The 15664-nt window shown below is 57.6% G+C and overlaps 1 protein-coding gene across 2 annotated transcripts in view; it reads right to left on the bottom strand.

Annotated features, from left to right (window-relative positions):
• The window catches only part of DENND3 (DENN domain containing 3), a 46194-nt gene that overhangs the window by 28138 nt on the left and 2392 nt on the right, over window positions 1-15664 (bottom strand). For both annotated transcript variants that reach the window (XM_066379577.1, XM_066379578.1), the window contains exons 2-9: window positions 11124-11403; window positions 10349-10464; window positions 9464-9606; window positions 8818-8929; window positions 7951-8070; window positions 6836-7054; window positions 3957-4072; window positions 788-943 (exon numbers count right to left, since the gene is read on the bottom strand). In XM_066379577.1, the coding sequence (XP_066235674.1) occupies window positions 788-943; window positions 3957-4072; window positions 6836-7054; window positions 7951-8070; window positions 8818-8929; window positions 9464-9606; window positions 10349-10464; window positions 11124-11403 (1262 nt within the window). The remainder of the gene's footprint in view (window positions 1-787; window positions 944-3956; window positions 4073-6835; window positions 7055-7950; window positions 8071-8817; window positions 8930-9463; window positions 9607-10348; window positions 10465-11123; window positions 11404-15664) is intronic.

Here is a 15664-nt window from a genome sequence, read left to right as displayed (position 1 = left end):
GGGGACTTTGGCAGACGGTCTCCCAGATCTAAAGTAACAATCTGCAAATACAACCCATGATCTCACAGTGACAGTCAGTACGGAATAGGGTGTTTTCTTCCATTGTGAGGAGTGGACAAAGTTTTATTATCTATAACATAACCACACCTTCTGCTTTTTTTTAGGAACTCAGAAAGCTTTTCAAGTGTTTTAAAAAAAAAACACAAAAAACCTTGCTCGTGAAAGATTTCCTCTTAAAAGAAGAAAAGGAAAACATTTCTACGACCAAATTATACTGCTTTGAGCAAAAAGGTAACACAACTTGTCTGTGAGACACCATCCCGTTTCCTCCTAGTCCATGATTTGTTTTATGTAAATATACACATCTGAGGAATGTGGCCAGTCTGACTGGTGGTGGAGCAGTGGACAGAGCATTAACCCGGGACACTGAGGTCCCAGGTTCAAAACCACAGCCACTGGCTTGAAGCCCAAGGTCGCTGGCTTGAGCGAGGGGTCACTTGCTCTGCTGTAGCCCCACCCCACCCCCCGGTCAAGGCACAGATGAGAAAGCAATCAATGAACAAGTAAGGAGACTAAGGAGCCACAACGAAGAATCGATGCTTCTCGTCTCTCTCCCTTCCTCTCTGTCTCTTTCTCTCACACACACACACACACAGGAATTCGGCCATTAGAATGGCGTGTGGACCAGCCGGCCAGCTCTGGCCTAAGCCCCTCGGGGCGGAGGGCCCTTCCGGCCGCCCCCTCTGACAGGACGCGCCCCTCACAGACCCGGGGACGCGGGACGCACCTGAAGATGCCGACGAGCAGCTGCAGGCTGAGCTGCTGTATCTGGCCGTTGAGCCGGTGCTGCCAGGCCCGCCGGCGGGCTCGCCAGTCGCCGAGGTCGGTGCTGGCGCCCAGGTGGGCGAGGTCCAGCTCGTGGTGCAGCTGCAGGCTCTGGACCCTGGAAGGGGCAGGCGCGGGGGTCACGGTGGGGAGAACACGCGGGAACCCAGGTGCTCAGAATGCCCACCAGTAACGGCGGGTGGGGGGCGTTAACAACACCCCCCCATGAGTGTGTCCCCTCCCAACACAAAGGGATAGTCAGTGCAGAACTCACGGAGGGGAGGCCACGACTTTGCACATTTTTACCCAAAGTGAACCATTCTGAGGCCCATGCTCTGCCCGGTGAGGGCATACACACCCCTTCCTAGTGGCCAAAGGGTTTGCCGCCCGGCCTCCTGACCGCACACCCTGCCAGGCATGCTCAGATGCGCCCAACGTCCTGTGAGTCCCTACCCCTGGCCTGCCGGGGGACAGCCACTTACATGTCCAGAGGTCCTAAACCATGAGCTGGTCCCAGCCTCCCCAACACTACCCACAGCTGCACTTGACACTTGGGAAACCCAGGCGTTCCCAGGTTGAAATACACAAAATAAACGCACCCCCCACACACGTCCCACCAGTATTTCCGAGCCCTGACCAGCCAATCCGGGCACCGTCTGTGTGAGTGGGAGACAACATGGACGCCAGCCCGGTCAGCTGTGTGGTATGTGGAGCTCACGTTTGAGCGGGAAGGAACAGGAAAACGGACAGGTGCCCCACAACACCCGAGCTCACGAGAGTGAAGTGGGGAGTCAGTGAGGAGACAGCCAGGAGGCGGCCTAGCGGGTGCTCGAGGAGAGAGGCCCCGGTGGTCCTGGGCAGTGAGAGGCAGCGTGTACCCAGCCGTGAGTGACGGGGGGAGGGCACCGGCTGCCAAAGGGCCTCGTGGGGCGCGTGGGCTTGCTGGGGGAGCAGACAGTCCCCATGGGGACCCCTAACCAATGGGAGCACAAGACGCCCCTCCAAACACGAGCAAACCCCAGCCCCCGCATGTCGCCCCCGAACACCACGGCCGAGTGGCTTTTGCTGATCGGAAAGTGATCAGGCGACTGGGAATATCGGCTCTATAGACACACGTGCCCCCCAGGACACATGGCTGAGGCCCCTGGGCACGAGCTGGCCAGCGGCCCCAGAGGACAGCTGTGCGGACTCCACGGCACAGCCCCCTGGGAGGACGGGTGTGTCTCGCCTGGGTGCAGGACTCCACGGCACAGCCCCCTGGGAGGACGGGTGTGCCTCGCCTGGGTGCAGGACTCCACGGCACAGCCCCCTGGGAGGACGGGTGTGCCTCGTCTGGGTGCAGGACTCCACGGCACAGCCCCCTGGGAGGACGGGTGTCCCTCGCCTGGGTGCAGGGTCCGCCACACTCTTTAAGCGGGTGGGGTGCTCACAGAGGTGGGGCCCCTGTATCTTCTGCAGAAACCTCACAGGCAGAAGGACAATTGGTTGAATTACGTCCCTCAAAGTCACGTTGGGGTCCTAACCCCTAGTTGCTCAGATGTGACTGTCGTAGGGGGAAAGTGATTATGTTAAAGTGAGGTCACTGGGGTGGGGTGGGGTGGGGTGGGACCCCCCACTGTGACTGGTGTCTTTAGAGGAGAAGGTGCTTAGGACACAGACAGAGGGGACGACCATGTGAGGACACCAGGATGGGACAGCCATCTACACACCAAGGAGAGAGGCGTCCGGAGGAGCCAGCCCTGCCCACACCTTGACCTCAGACCCCGGCCTCCAGCACCGTTGGACAACACAGGTGTGGGTGACAGCCCGAGGTGACTACAGCACCGAGTCGGAAACCAGGGGCAGACCGCGCCCGCCCCTCCCCACCCGTCCGCACCTGCTCTCCCGCCTGGCAGACGCCTGGGACGCACCTCAACACGACACAACAGTCACCACACCCCTTCTGTCCTCCCCAGAAGGCCCCCGCCAAGCCTCTCAGCACCACGACAGAGGCCACAGGACCTGCGAAGCCTACAACATTTATAACCTGGTCCTTTTTGTGTGTGTGTGTGTTTTTTGTATTTTTCCGAAGTTGGAAACGGGGAGGCAGTCAGACAGACTCCCGCATGCACCAGACCGGGATCCACCCGGCATGCCCACCAGGGGTCGATGCTCTGCCTACCAGGGGGCGATGCTCTGCCCATCTAGGGCGTCACTCTGTTGCATCCAGAGCCAGTCTAGCGCCTGAGGCAGAGGCCACAGAGCCATCCTTAGCGCCCGGGCCAACTTTGCTCCAATGGAGCCTCGGCTGTGGGAGGGGAAGAGAGAGACAGAGAGGAAGGAGAAGTGGAGGGGTGGAGAAGCAGATGGATGCTTCTCCTGTGTGCCCTGGCCGGGAATCAAACCCGGAACTCCTGCACGCTAGGCCGATGCTCTACCACTGAGCCAACTGGCCAGGGTCTAACCTGGTCCTTTTTTGACGAAGGTTGCTGATGCCTAGCAAAAGAGATGCAAAAACCCACCACAGCTGTATAACCAGGTGTGAAAACATAAGAGCACCAACCAAGTGTGGGGAGGGGGGAAGAACATCCACGTGGGACCCCAGGACTGACCGTGTCCCAGGGCCGTGCATAACCAGCACTAGAAACCTACCCAGGGGTGGACGGATGGATGGATGGACAGATGGATGGGGAGAGAGGGAGAGAGGGAGGGGTGAGGGGTGAGGGATGGATGGGTGATGGATGGATAGACAGATGGATGGACAGATGGAGAGGAAGGGGTGAGGGATGGATGGATGGATGGATGGATGGATGGATGGATGGACGGACAGATGGATGGTTGGGTGAATGAACAAGAGAGAACTTCTAAGATCACAGGCACAGGATCGTGGGGCACAGAAGAGGCAGGGTCCCTGGGAGAGAGGTGACATCCCCAGTCTCTACAAGGCCATAATTAATACTTAGATAAGCTCAGAAAAAAGACAGAGGACTTTTAGTTTGAAAAGAAAATCGCAAATAATTTCCCAAACTATAAATACATAAGCCATCTATCAATAACATAAGAAAAATACAAAAAAAAAAATAACATAAGACTGGGAAAGGGACTCGAGGTCAGCCCGGAAGAACCGGACCAGAGGCGACCTCCAGCTCTACCTCTGAATGAACGTCTGCGCAGCCAGGAAGGGGATGTCAGGGACGTCCAGGCCATCGTCACTCGAGGAGGTGATGCTCCCGCTATCGATATTGATCAGAACTAAACCGTCAGCTTCCTGGAAAAGACGCGCACAGATGGACGTAAGAACCTGAGCACATCCTTGAACACACAGCCATCCGTCCCACACCCGCTGACACGGTGTCGTCGCGTCGTGTGGACACAGAGCTGGACATGACCCCCCCCCCCCCCCAGGGTGCAGTCAACACCACGAGTTACGTCAATGAGCTACATGCCTCTGTCTCTGAGTCAAGAATCCAATAATACACACCATCAAGCTTTCCCTGCCCAGGGACAAACACTGCCGGGGCTACTTCAGGGAGCCGGAGAGAACATTCCAGAACCCCGGTGAGAGCAACACCAACATTCAACACCCAACCAGGCCGTTCAGCGGCATGGGCAGGGCCCTGGGATCTCTGCCCGCGCACACTTAAAATTTTTTAAATAGGGACATGGCTTACTTGTGAAGTCTTATCTGGGTCAAAATACACAAGTAATGCGTCACGCCCTAGGGTCCTGAGATTCCACAGTCCCTGGAATGTGGCGTGGGGTCCCCAGCAGGTCGCCACTCCCAGCTCCCATGCGGGGGGGTCCCACCTCGCGTGAAACACGCAGACGACGTCTTCCAGGGCGAACGCACAGGGTACCGAGTCAGCCTGGGGGCCAGCATCATCCGTGCGGATGCCGCAGGCCACGGCACAGACGTGCTACAGGCTGGCATCCGAGCTGCCAGCGGCTATCTGTTAATCCAGCTGCCCGACCTGTACCCTCTGGAACAGGGAAATCATTAACGGCTCCTCCCCGGAGGCTGACTGCAGCCGTTAAGTAAATGCAACAAAGTGTTCCTTTCTCAAGGGTCTGAAACAAGATGGTTTCTCTCTACCCGCCCCCCCCCCCCCCAATGGCAAAAGAAACAATTTTAAACCTCAGAGTATGGCCATGTTTTTGTTTTTGTTTTTTTTAATGTGCAGGGCGGACCGGGCGAGATTTTTCCGTTCCTTCCGTGAAGGTCTGAATGGCCTTTTCTCAAAGTGTGTTTGTATCCTGGTGAGTCACGGGCATTGGCAGGCACCAGGAGACGCCAGGCTCCTCCCCAGGACGCGGGCCAGCACCGCACCTTCCGCCTTCTGGGCCTTGCTCTAAAAGGACTAAAAGGACCTCCCAAGTGAGGAGTTCACCTGGAAACCTGCCCTGTAGGAACTGCCCGTGGGCAGTGCTCCATACTGGCTGCCACTGCGGAAACACACATCACAGCCACAATGACACCCCACCGCCCACCACCAGGACGGCTAAACTGCAAAAGGCAGACAGTGACAAGTGCTGGTGAGGATGTGGGGAAGTTGGAATGCTCCAGGCAGCTGGGGGGGGAGGGGCTGTAAAATGGGGCGGAAAACAGTCTGGCCGCATCTGAGAGGGGTCAACACGGCTGCTACCGGCCAGCCACCCCACTCCTGCGGGGATGGAGAGTGTGTCCACACACAGACGTGCACAGGGGCCTTCTCAGCGGCACTATTCGAAATAGCGAAGAGGTAGAGACAGCTCCAGTGCCCATCAGCTGGTGAACGGAGAGACTGACTGCGCTACGCTGGCCCCAGGAAGTCCCACTCGGCAGGAGGGGCGAAGTCCAGGTGCACGCAGCGTGGACGCCCTCAGAGCGTTGTGCTGAGTGCATGAGCCAGGCACGAAAGGCCGTATCGACCGACTCCATTGATATAAAACCCATGGACGTGGGACAGGAGAGTCCAGAGACACAGAAAGAAGACAGTGGTGGCCGGGGGGCCGGGGGTGGATGAGACGGAGTTTCTTTGTGGGGGTAAAGAAAACATCTAACATTAGCTGGCACAACACGATATAAAGTTACCAAAAGCCACTGAACTGTACATTGTAACTGGGCACACCTCATGGACATACACTGTATCTGAATGAAGCTATTTTGAAACAACCTAACCCGCTCTGCCCTCTCCCTATTTATCACAAATCCGTGGCGCTGGTTCACTGTCAAAATGCACGCCATCCCTGGGCAGCGTAACAGTACAAACAGCTACCTCCACAAAGATCCATCCACTCCTTTGATCGTCGCCATAACAACGAGGCCAGCTCACTTAATGTCCTTTCACAACTAGGACACCAAAGGGTTCCACACTCTGTCACAGGCCAGCCACACAGCAGGAGCGTGGCCACTGACCTCAGCAAGGCCCATGAGCCTCACTAACGCTGAGCCACACACAGTCTCCACCTGTATTTTCTAGGAAGAAGGTCCACAGAATAACAGAAGCCTAATGAAAGTTTCTTAGAAGAAAGACTACGGAGCAGTCACCACGGCAGCTGCTGTCGTCCAAGACCCAGTCACATGCCGGGCACTGGATGGGGGCGTGGGAGTGTCCGCAGCTCAGAGCCCTGCCCATTTCACAGAGAGGGAAACTGAGGCTTGACAAAGGCAGGTAACTCCCAGTTGCAGAACTAGTTAACAGCAGAGGTGACACTTGAAATAGGGTTCTATTGACTCCCACGCCTACACTCTCCTCACGGACCATCTCTGGGAAGCCAGTAGAGGCGCCGCGACCCCACGTGGATGGAGAAGTGACACAGCATTGAGAACACGGTGGCCTTGAGCAGACACGAGGCCCGCAGGGGGCCGGAGTGAGGACAATGGGAGAGCGCACTGTGTGTGTCAGGCACCCAAGGACAAGGAGGGACACGAGACGGAAGTGACGTGACCTCTCTGTGGCTCTGGGGACTCAGCCCTCGCTCTGAGCACCTGCTGATAAGCAGCTTCCCGTGAGTCCCCACCAGGAGGGCCCGCAGGGGCTCCACACCTGACCTTGCTGACTTCTTCGAAGTGGCTGACGTGGCAGCCCATGAGGAAGGATGTAGGAGCCATGACGAAGTCCAGCATCTGCCCCGACAGGATGGGCACGAATGTGTGCTGCCACTGCAGGGGGTGCAGGTACGCCAGGAAGCACTCCGCCACCAGCGTCAGCAGCGCCCAGCTGGCGGAGAAGAGCACCAGCCGCTGCTCCGTCAGGAGGCACGTCAGGACCTGGGGGGAGGCACGGCAGACCGTGGGCACGTCCCGCTGCGCACAGCCCGCTCAGGACGCTTGTGAGCACGCCCCCCACAGCAAAGCCAGCACCCGGGGTCGGGACCTGGGGGGAGGGCACGGCAGACCGTGGGCACGCGTCCCGCTGGGCACAGCCCGCTCAGGACGCTTGTGAGCACGCCCCCCACAGCAAAGCCAGCACCCGAGGTCGGGACCTGGGGGGAGGGCACGGCAGACCGTGGGCACGCGTCCCGCTGGGCACAGCCCACTCAAGATGCTTGTGAGCACGCCCCCCACAGCAAAGCCAGCACCCAGGGTCGGGACCTGGGGGGAGGGCACGGCAGACCGTGGGCACGCGTCCCGCTGGGCACAGCCCGCTCAGGACGCTTGTGAGCACGCCCCCCACAGCAAAGCCAGCACCCGGGGTCGGGACCTGGGGGGAGGGCACGGCAGACCGTGGGCACGCGTCCGCTGGGCACAGCCCACTCAAGATGCTTGTGAGCACGCCCCCCACAACAAAGCCAGCACCTGGGGTCAGGACCTGGGGGGAGGGCATGGGGCACGCATCCCACTGGGCACAGCCCACTCAGGACGCTTGTGAGCACGCCCCCCACAACAAAGCCAGCACCTGGGGTACAGGTTCTACCAGGTTTCCCAGCTCCGTTTGCCGTAAGCATAGCCACTGGGACCCCCCCATGCCCCCTCTCCCCCGAAAAAGTGCCATTTGCAAATAACATGTGCTGTAGTGCATGTCGGCTTTAAGCCAAAACATTAACATCTCGAGTCCGGGGTCTCGACACGCCGTGGGCTCGAATCATCTTTGACACGACAGCAGTTCCCGCCGTGCCCCCGGGGGCCGATGGGCACGAGGCGCTCCAGGGTGGCCGGACACGCACCTGCAGCACCTTCTCGGGACGGAAGCACAGCAAGGGCAGGTGGAGGTCCAGGTCGACGAGGGGGCTCTCGGGGTCGGCTCGCGAGGGGAACACGATCTGTAGCGGCTTCATGTTGAAGACCTGCAAACACCCGTTCCCGTGAGGATCAGGGGGCTGCGCCCAGCGGAGGCGGACAGGCGCCGAGACTCCCGGCCGCGGCTCAGACGGCGCCGAGCCAGGAAGCACGTAGAGGACACGGGCCGTCCCCGCGCGTGTGACAGAGGAACAGTCCAGACGGACACGGGGCCGGCCACCGTGCAGGCACGTCAACGGGGCACGGCACGGTTCTCTCAGCCAACCTCCCTCCCGCTCTGACGAAAAGAACCACAGCCGTCCCCACGGGCACCAGCTCTGAACCAAACGCGTCCGACTGACTCGTAGCGAGGGGACCTCACCCCCGTTACCATGTAGCATGTCTCCTCTTGGTGTGCAACTTAACAAAGTTCCGTAGAGACGTGACATTTTAAAAATTTTAAGAGAGACGCTCCATTTTTTTCCCCCTGAATGTTATTTTAAAATAACATGTCACCCTGGCCGGGTGGCTCAGTTGGTTAGAGCGTCGTCCCGACAGGCCAAGGACCGCGGGTTCCATCCCCGGTCACGGCACCGACGGAGCAACCAGTGAGCGCGTACACAGGGGACACACACACATCCATGAGGGAACAAATTTCTGGTTTTTGACCTTGAGAGATCGTGCATAAAATGCTCGTGAGGAACTCGAGAAGCAAAATCTAAACACGGCTAGAGCTTACGAAGCCTTGGAATGCCTGTAACCCACCTCCAGCGCGTTCCTTTAACTCTGCAAAGGAAAAGAAAACACAGTCTTACCAAGTGCAGCGGTCCCGGCGGGGGGCTAGGTATCAGAGACAGCTTGGCGGCAAAGTCTTTTATATGGTTGTCTACTTCAAAGTCTTTGCAGAGCTTCAGATGCGTCAATAAACTGAAATTTAAAAAGAAAAAGACGTCACGTCGTTTCACAAAATAAGTCTGAGAATCCAGCCACCCCCCTCGGCATATCTGATCGAAGCGGAAATCTGCAATTCTAGGGCTTGGACAGCGCGTCAGCCTGCAGGACCGCGGCTTCCCGGGGCCGGGGCAGTGCCTGGAGGGGACGTGAGGGGATGTGGGGGAGTTGGGGGGTTGGCCATGTTCTTTTCCTTGACCCGGTGCTGGTTACACGCCTGTGTTCCCCTTGCGGAAGTTGCTAGAGTGCCTGCGTTTCTCAGTAGAGGCCACACTCCAGGAAGGACCGAACCACTTCTCAAAGGAGAGCACTTAGCAGCTTGTTTCCAAAACTCACCCCGACACGCCCTCCCCACACTAGTCCCCACGTCAGTCCCATTTCCGGAAGATTTGGGTTCTCACAAGTGCGTGGGGCCCACCCTGAGCCCGCCCTCACGAGCCGTCAGTTTTAGGAGGTAGCCCCCCCCCCCCCGGGTCCATGGGCACGGGGTGGGGGTGGGGGGCGGCTCACCAGGACAGGCAGTCCCTGAGGGCGTTGTAATAGGGGAACCTGGAGACCACGCAGACGGCGAAGGGCACAAAGCGGCCGGCAGCGCTCACGGCCGGCCTGGACGACTCCCAGTGCGGCGTGCCGTTGTAGAAACAGTGCTCGTCCTGGAGAAAAGGCAGCCGCGACCGGTCACCCCCGGTCCCCGGATCTCGGCAGGTATCCTCCGTAGCGCCAGCGTCCCCAGACAAACAGGACGGCCGGGGCTGGACGGAGTCCTCCCCTCCCACCGCCCAGTCCCAGCGAGCACCAGCCTTTCAGCCGTGGTGACCCAGTGGGTGCGTCCCCACCCTGGAGACCTCACAGCCTCAGGCGAGAAGGACGCTCAGTTAGAACACAGCAAGGCAGCAGAAGGGGCCATGGAGCTTGGCTTGAGAAGGGACAAATGCCGCATTCGTGGGTGCCCGGGCACCAGGTGGCTGTCACCGGCGGGAGCAAGGGGACCCCAGCCAGAGAAGCCACGCAGCAGAAGGCACAGCCCATAGACGGTACAACACGTGGGCTGCTAACCTGGGCCCTCAGTAGGGGGCTCTCTGGGGGTTTGGGTAGGGATGGGGGTCATGACAACAGCTTCCGTTTGGGACCTGTTGAACCTGAGGGGACTGTAAGATGGCCAGGTAAGGGGAGGAGCCGGGAAACAGCTGGCTATGTCATCACCTGCCCACCACCATTTAATGAGTGCCTTCTGCTCTACAGTAGGTCTGCCTAAGTTCAAATCCTGGCTGCTGTGTGACCTCAGGCAAGTTACCCGGCCTCTCTGTGCCACCATGGTCTCGTCTGTAAAATGGGATGGTCCTGATACCCTAACCCACACCCAATCTCCCGGGGGAAGGCGTGGGAGCCACCTACGTGCAGCGGTCGGTAGAACTGGGCGACCACGCCGTGTGTCCTGTTCCCACAGACGTCGGTCAGCACCAGGAAGTGGACATAATCCTCCTTCGGTTCAGAGGCCACACACAGGCCCCCTGTAGACGAAAAAAAAAAGAGAATTTATGACGCCTGGGGTGGCAGCTGTTTGCCGAGCACCACGGGGTGCCATGTCCCACCTGATCCCCGGTGTATACTCCCCGAGACCAGGCAGCGGCAGCCTCAGTTTCTCGTGGAGACGACCAGACGGGCACGGACGTCAAGGCCACACTCTGAGTTTTCCACATCACCTGCTTGAACATTTCTCCCAGACCAGCCAAAACAGGAGCCCCCGGTTTGCTGAACTGGCCAGTTGGGGGAGGGGGGGGACACAACCCGTGCTTCTGAACCCAGGGACCCAGGAAACAGGGTGGGCAGGAGGGGGCAGAACTGGCTAACTGGACACCACTTAGCTCCCTGCCGGAGCTGAAAAGCCTTGGAAAGCACCAGCAACATACAGCCTGACCCGGCCATCCCTGGCTTCTAACACTCAAGTTAAAAAAAAAATACAGGGCTGGGCTAAATTCTTTTAGCTTCGAAACCCCCAAGAACGAGGAAGCTCAGTCCTGTGACAGGACACGGGGGCCTGAGGGGCGGCCAGCTCGCCTGTGGCTGCCCGTTCCGGACACAGGCTGACCTCCAGATGGAAACCCGGGTGTGGCCCTCAGGGGTGGCCCGCGGGCGTGGCCCTTGGGTGTGGCCCGTGGGCGCGGGGTACCTGGGAAGCAGAGCTGAGGCAGGGCCAGCAGGTCCACGCCGTTGGGGACACTGACGTTGTCGGCGTCCAGCCCCCGCGGGGCCGCCGCGAGGCCCTCGCCGGGCTCTGCTCTGGGCTTCTCCCTCTTCTTCCGGAAGGAGCGCCTCTGGGTTTTGCTCAGAGTCCCGCAGTTCGCCGCGGCAGACTGGCGGTCCTCCCTGCCGACAAACGGAGGCACGAAGACGGACAGGACCTCCGGGTCGAGGGAAGAGAGGCCGTGGGCTCCCCTCCTCCGGGCACCCTGGAACGGGAGAGGGGACAGTGACTGCGAGGGCGCCGGCCCTTGTCCGTCTGCATCTCCCCTCCGCCCCCGCGGGCGCTCCACGGGCAGCAGTGCGGTCGTGGCTGTGGCCTCTCCCACCGGGGACTCAGGACAGGGTGGGCCCCTTGGCAGCGGCGTTTAGGAACCTCTCAGGCCTGACACGCAGGCCAGTAGGTCCGACCCAGAGCCCGGTTCTACAGCTGCTAACAACAGACACGACGATGCGTCCGTCCTGAACAAAAGCTCGGTCCTGTGATGGACAGACCTGACCTCAAACTTCATCTACAGGCGCTGTCTCCAACCAGGACAGCGAGTTACGTCCTCACAGCCTTGAGCTTCCCTTCCCAGGGGTGAGCGCGGGAAATACAGGAGAGGCCACAGGTCAAGTGCTCGACCCCTCTGGGTCCCCAGGGAGTCCCCATATCTCCTCCCAGGTGGGGGAGGAAGGCCGTGCAGCGACAGGCTCTGTATTGTGTCCAGCCCGACATACACGTGGTGTTACGGACACCACGCCCGCCACGCCAGCAGGGCCGTCCCCACTGACCCGGGAAGACGGAGAGAGCGGTGAGGACACAGAGGAAGGACACATGTCCTTCCCCACTCAGCCAGACGTCTCTCGGAACCACTCAAAGGGGGTCCTGTCACCTGAATTCTTCTAAACTTTAACGTGGGACAAGATTTTTTTTTTTAACCTCTTTTTACCCTTCCCCCAAATGATGAACATGGGCTCCCTAGTAGAGGACTGATGGATTTCTTTAGTCGAGTTAGGACTCCACATATTGCTGGCCAGACTCATTTCACATGTCTCAAAGGAACCGTAGGGGCCCTGGCTGGGTTGGTCAGTGGATAGAGCACTGTCCGGGCGCACCGAGGTCATGCGTTTGATCTCCAGTCAGGGCACATACGAGAAGCAAGCAGTGAGTACACAACTAAGTGGAACAGTGAGTTGATGCTTCTCTCTCTCTCTCTCTCTCTCTCTCTTGCTCTCTCTCTCTCTCTCTCACTTTCTCTCCCTTCCCCTGCCTCAAATCAATGGAAAAAAAAAAAAAAAAAAAAGGCCGGTAGGAAACAGCCTGTGTGAGAAGGAAGTGGTCAGGTGACCAGCCAGCTAAAAATAGACACACCTAAAGCAGAATCCTCTGGATAGAATGGTAAGTGGAGGGGAGAGACAGCCAGGCTGGGGTGGGGGTGGGTAATGAAGGTCTACGGGACCCTAGGAAGAGCATCAGGATGGACATAATTGTCGCCAGGAGGAATATGACCTTGACCAGCAGAAAGGGCACAGCCCACATCAACATCTGGGTTAGAACCAGCGGTTCCCACAGGGGGACTCTCACGCCCAAGATGACGTGTGTGTGTGTGTGTGTGTGTGTGTGTGTATACGTATATGTATAGGGTGACGGCATTTTCAGTCACTAAATCCAATGTGAAGCCAGCACTCTTGTCGTTAGGCTACAGAATTCAAACACAGTCATTTCTTTACACTTGGGGATAGAATTTAATACCAGTAGGAACCGAGCCCAAACAGGGCAAATCCAAATCACTGTATAATTTTAAAATCTCTGCGTATCGTACCCAGAGAAAACCATTTCTTTGGTTATATGAATTCTTCTGTACAACTGTCAAACTCCAGCGGCTCGGACCTATTTAACTATGAACCTATGCTTCCTATTTCTTCCTCACGCGAGAGTTACATCCGCAGAGTGGGCGAGATGGCACATGTGAACAGTCTCCACGGATATGACAGCCAGCGGAGCACACAGGTTCACTCCTGGCAACACAGGAGACAGCTGATGGGCCCCTTTCTGGAAGCCTCCCCGAGTCCCCTCCTGCTCCTCACAGGCCCCCTGCACACCCCCTTCTGGCTGAGCCCTTGGCCTCAGTCCCTCCTCACATACTCTCAAAACTCACGTGGTTCCATCTACACACATGGGGACGGCTCCCAGGGTCCTAAGCCCAGCCTAGACCCCTTCCCAGTCCCAGACAACATTCAAGTGCCTCTGATGGACCTGCGGGAGTCCTTTAAATTTAGTTTCAAAAATCAAGCGTCTGCTCTCCGTCCCCCTCCCCCATCACCCCCTCCACCTCCCCTCCCTGGTCCCCTCCAGAGCATGGCTGCCCTGTGCAGTGGGACCGCATCACCTGTGGAGTTTGGAGGTGTGTGTGGAGTGAGGCAGGGACCGCCCTGTGCTCCTCTGTGTCCCCAGATTGAGCTGATGGCTTAGTGGCTGCCCCTGTGCACTCGGTGACCCCCTCTGCCAGGGGCACCCTCATCTGGTTTGAACACTGAAGCCAATAAACTGCCTGTGGTTCCCTTTCTTTATCTGTGGTCACTTAAGAGTGATGTGGCCCAATCCAGCCAAGCTGGGCCTTCAGCAGGTCAACACTCATCTAGCTTTTTCTTTTTCCCCCAAAGTGGACATCTTTTCCGTTGTTCCTCCTTCTGACTGGATAAGCAGGTACAGGCTCTTTCTAGAAATGAGGCCTTCCCCCACAGTTCCATGGTTCACAGGGGACACACTTTGCACAGCCTGGCCTACATTCTTCCTGCTTTTTATGAATATATAAATAGCATTTTTTTTCCATAAATACAGTCATCCTATTTAAATGTAGCCATGGGTCCCCCCCCCCCTTAACCACATACTGTGGCTAACTTCCCTGTTCACACTGCATGGTGTCACACTGTGACAATTCTGCAATATATTTGCCCAGCCCCCTACTGAGGGACAGCTGGGTTGCTCCCAAGTCTTCCCGCCAATAAACTGATGCGTGTCTGCAGGTGTGAGAACTCCTTAATCAGGATCAACCCCTGAAAGCACAACCCTTAATCCCAGGGCGTCTAGCTCTTACTTTCTGACACACATTGCTGCCACCCTAACCCTGGGAAGGCAGTTCCATTCCCACAGACTCTGCCCAAGTGATTTCCTGCTCTTTTCTTGCAGACGGGGACTTAGTAAATCCCTTCCCAAAAAACATCATTTTCGTTTTTTGTGGGTTTTTTTAATCTAATTAGTCCCTGGCTGGTTGGCTCAGTGGTAGAGTGTCAACCTGGTGAATGGATGTCCCAGGCTTGATTCCCAGTTGGGGCACACAGGAGTGGCGACCATCTGATTCTCCACCCCTCCCCTTCCCTCTCTCTCTCTCTCTTCCTCTCTTTCAGCCATGGCTCGATTGATTTGAGCACACTGGCCCCAGGTGTTGAGCACGGCTCTGTGGAGCCTCCACTCAGGTGCTAAAAATAGCTCAGTTGTGAGCATCAGCCCCAGAGTTGCCGGGTGGATCCCTGTTAGGGCGCATGTGAGAGTCTGTCTATCTCCCCTCCTCTCACTTAATATCTAACAAGTAAAAACCACAACACTGTTAACTCATTTGAGTCACAGGTTTCTGTTGGACTGAGTACACAGCAGCCCTGACCTTTACTGTGCAAGGCGCCTTGTTTGTAAAATGGAACAGAAATCAGTGATTATTTTTTAAAGCTCTAGAACTACTTGGCCAGTAGCCACACATGGCTCTTTACATTTAAATGGAATCAAATGAAACATCCAGTTCCTCCGTAGCAGCAGCCCCCGGACTGGACGGCAGAGATGAAGAACACAGACCGTCACCAACAGAGTTCTTGGGTAGTGCTGGCCTAGAAACAGAGAGCCAGGATGCCCCCCGCTAAAAACCACAAACGCGCCTTCACGCACAAGTACGACGCGAGTGGCCTGCACGAGGAACGGTGCACCTACTTCACTGTGCGAACGGATCTATGCTTGGTCTCCACAGCAACCGAGGAAATGTCACTGACCATGTAACTCACATGGGGATTGAACTGCATCCTCCAATTCTCTCACGACCATCAACAAAACAAACACCACCTCCTCTAAGAAATAATTTTTTTTTAAAAAAGCCCAAGAGCGTCGGCCTAGCGTGCGGAGGACCCGGGTTCGATTCCCGGCCAGGGCACATAGGAGAAGCACCCATTTGCTTCTCCACCCCTCCGCCGCACTTTCCTCTCTGTCTCTCTCTTTCCCTCCTGCAGCCAAGGCTCCATTGGAGCAAGGATGGCCCGGGCGCTGGGGATGGCTCTGTGGCCACTGCCTCAGGCGCTAGAGTGGCTCTGGTCGCAACATGGCGACGCCCAGGATGGGCAGAGCATCGCCCCCTGGTGGGCAGAGCGTCACCCCATGGTGGGCGTGCCGGGTGGATCCCGGTCGGGCGCATGCGGGAGTCTGTCTGACTGTCTCTCCCTGTTTCC

The sequence above is a fragment of the Saccopteryx leptura genome, chromosome 3 (genome assembly GCF_036850995.1).
Source record: "Saccopteryx leptura isolate mSacLep1 chromosome 3, mSacLep1_pri_phased_curated, whole genome shotgun sequence".
In the NCBI taxonomy this organism is placed as follows: domain Eukaryota; kingdom Metazoa; phylum Chordata; class Mammalia; order Chiroptera; family Emballonuridae; genus Saccopteryx; species Saccopteryx leptura.
Note: the sequence above shows the minus strand (reverse complement) of the source record. Positions and strands in the feature narration are given on the sequence as shown.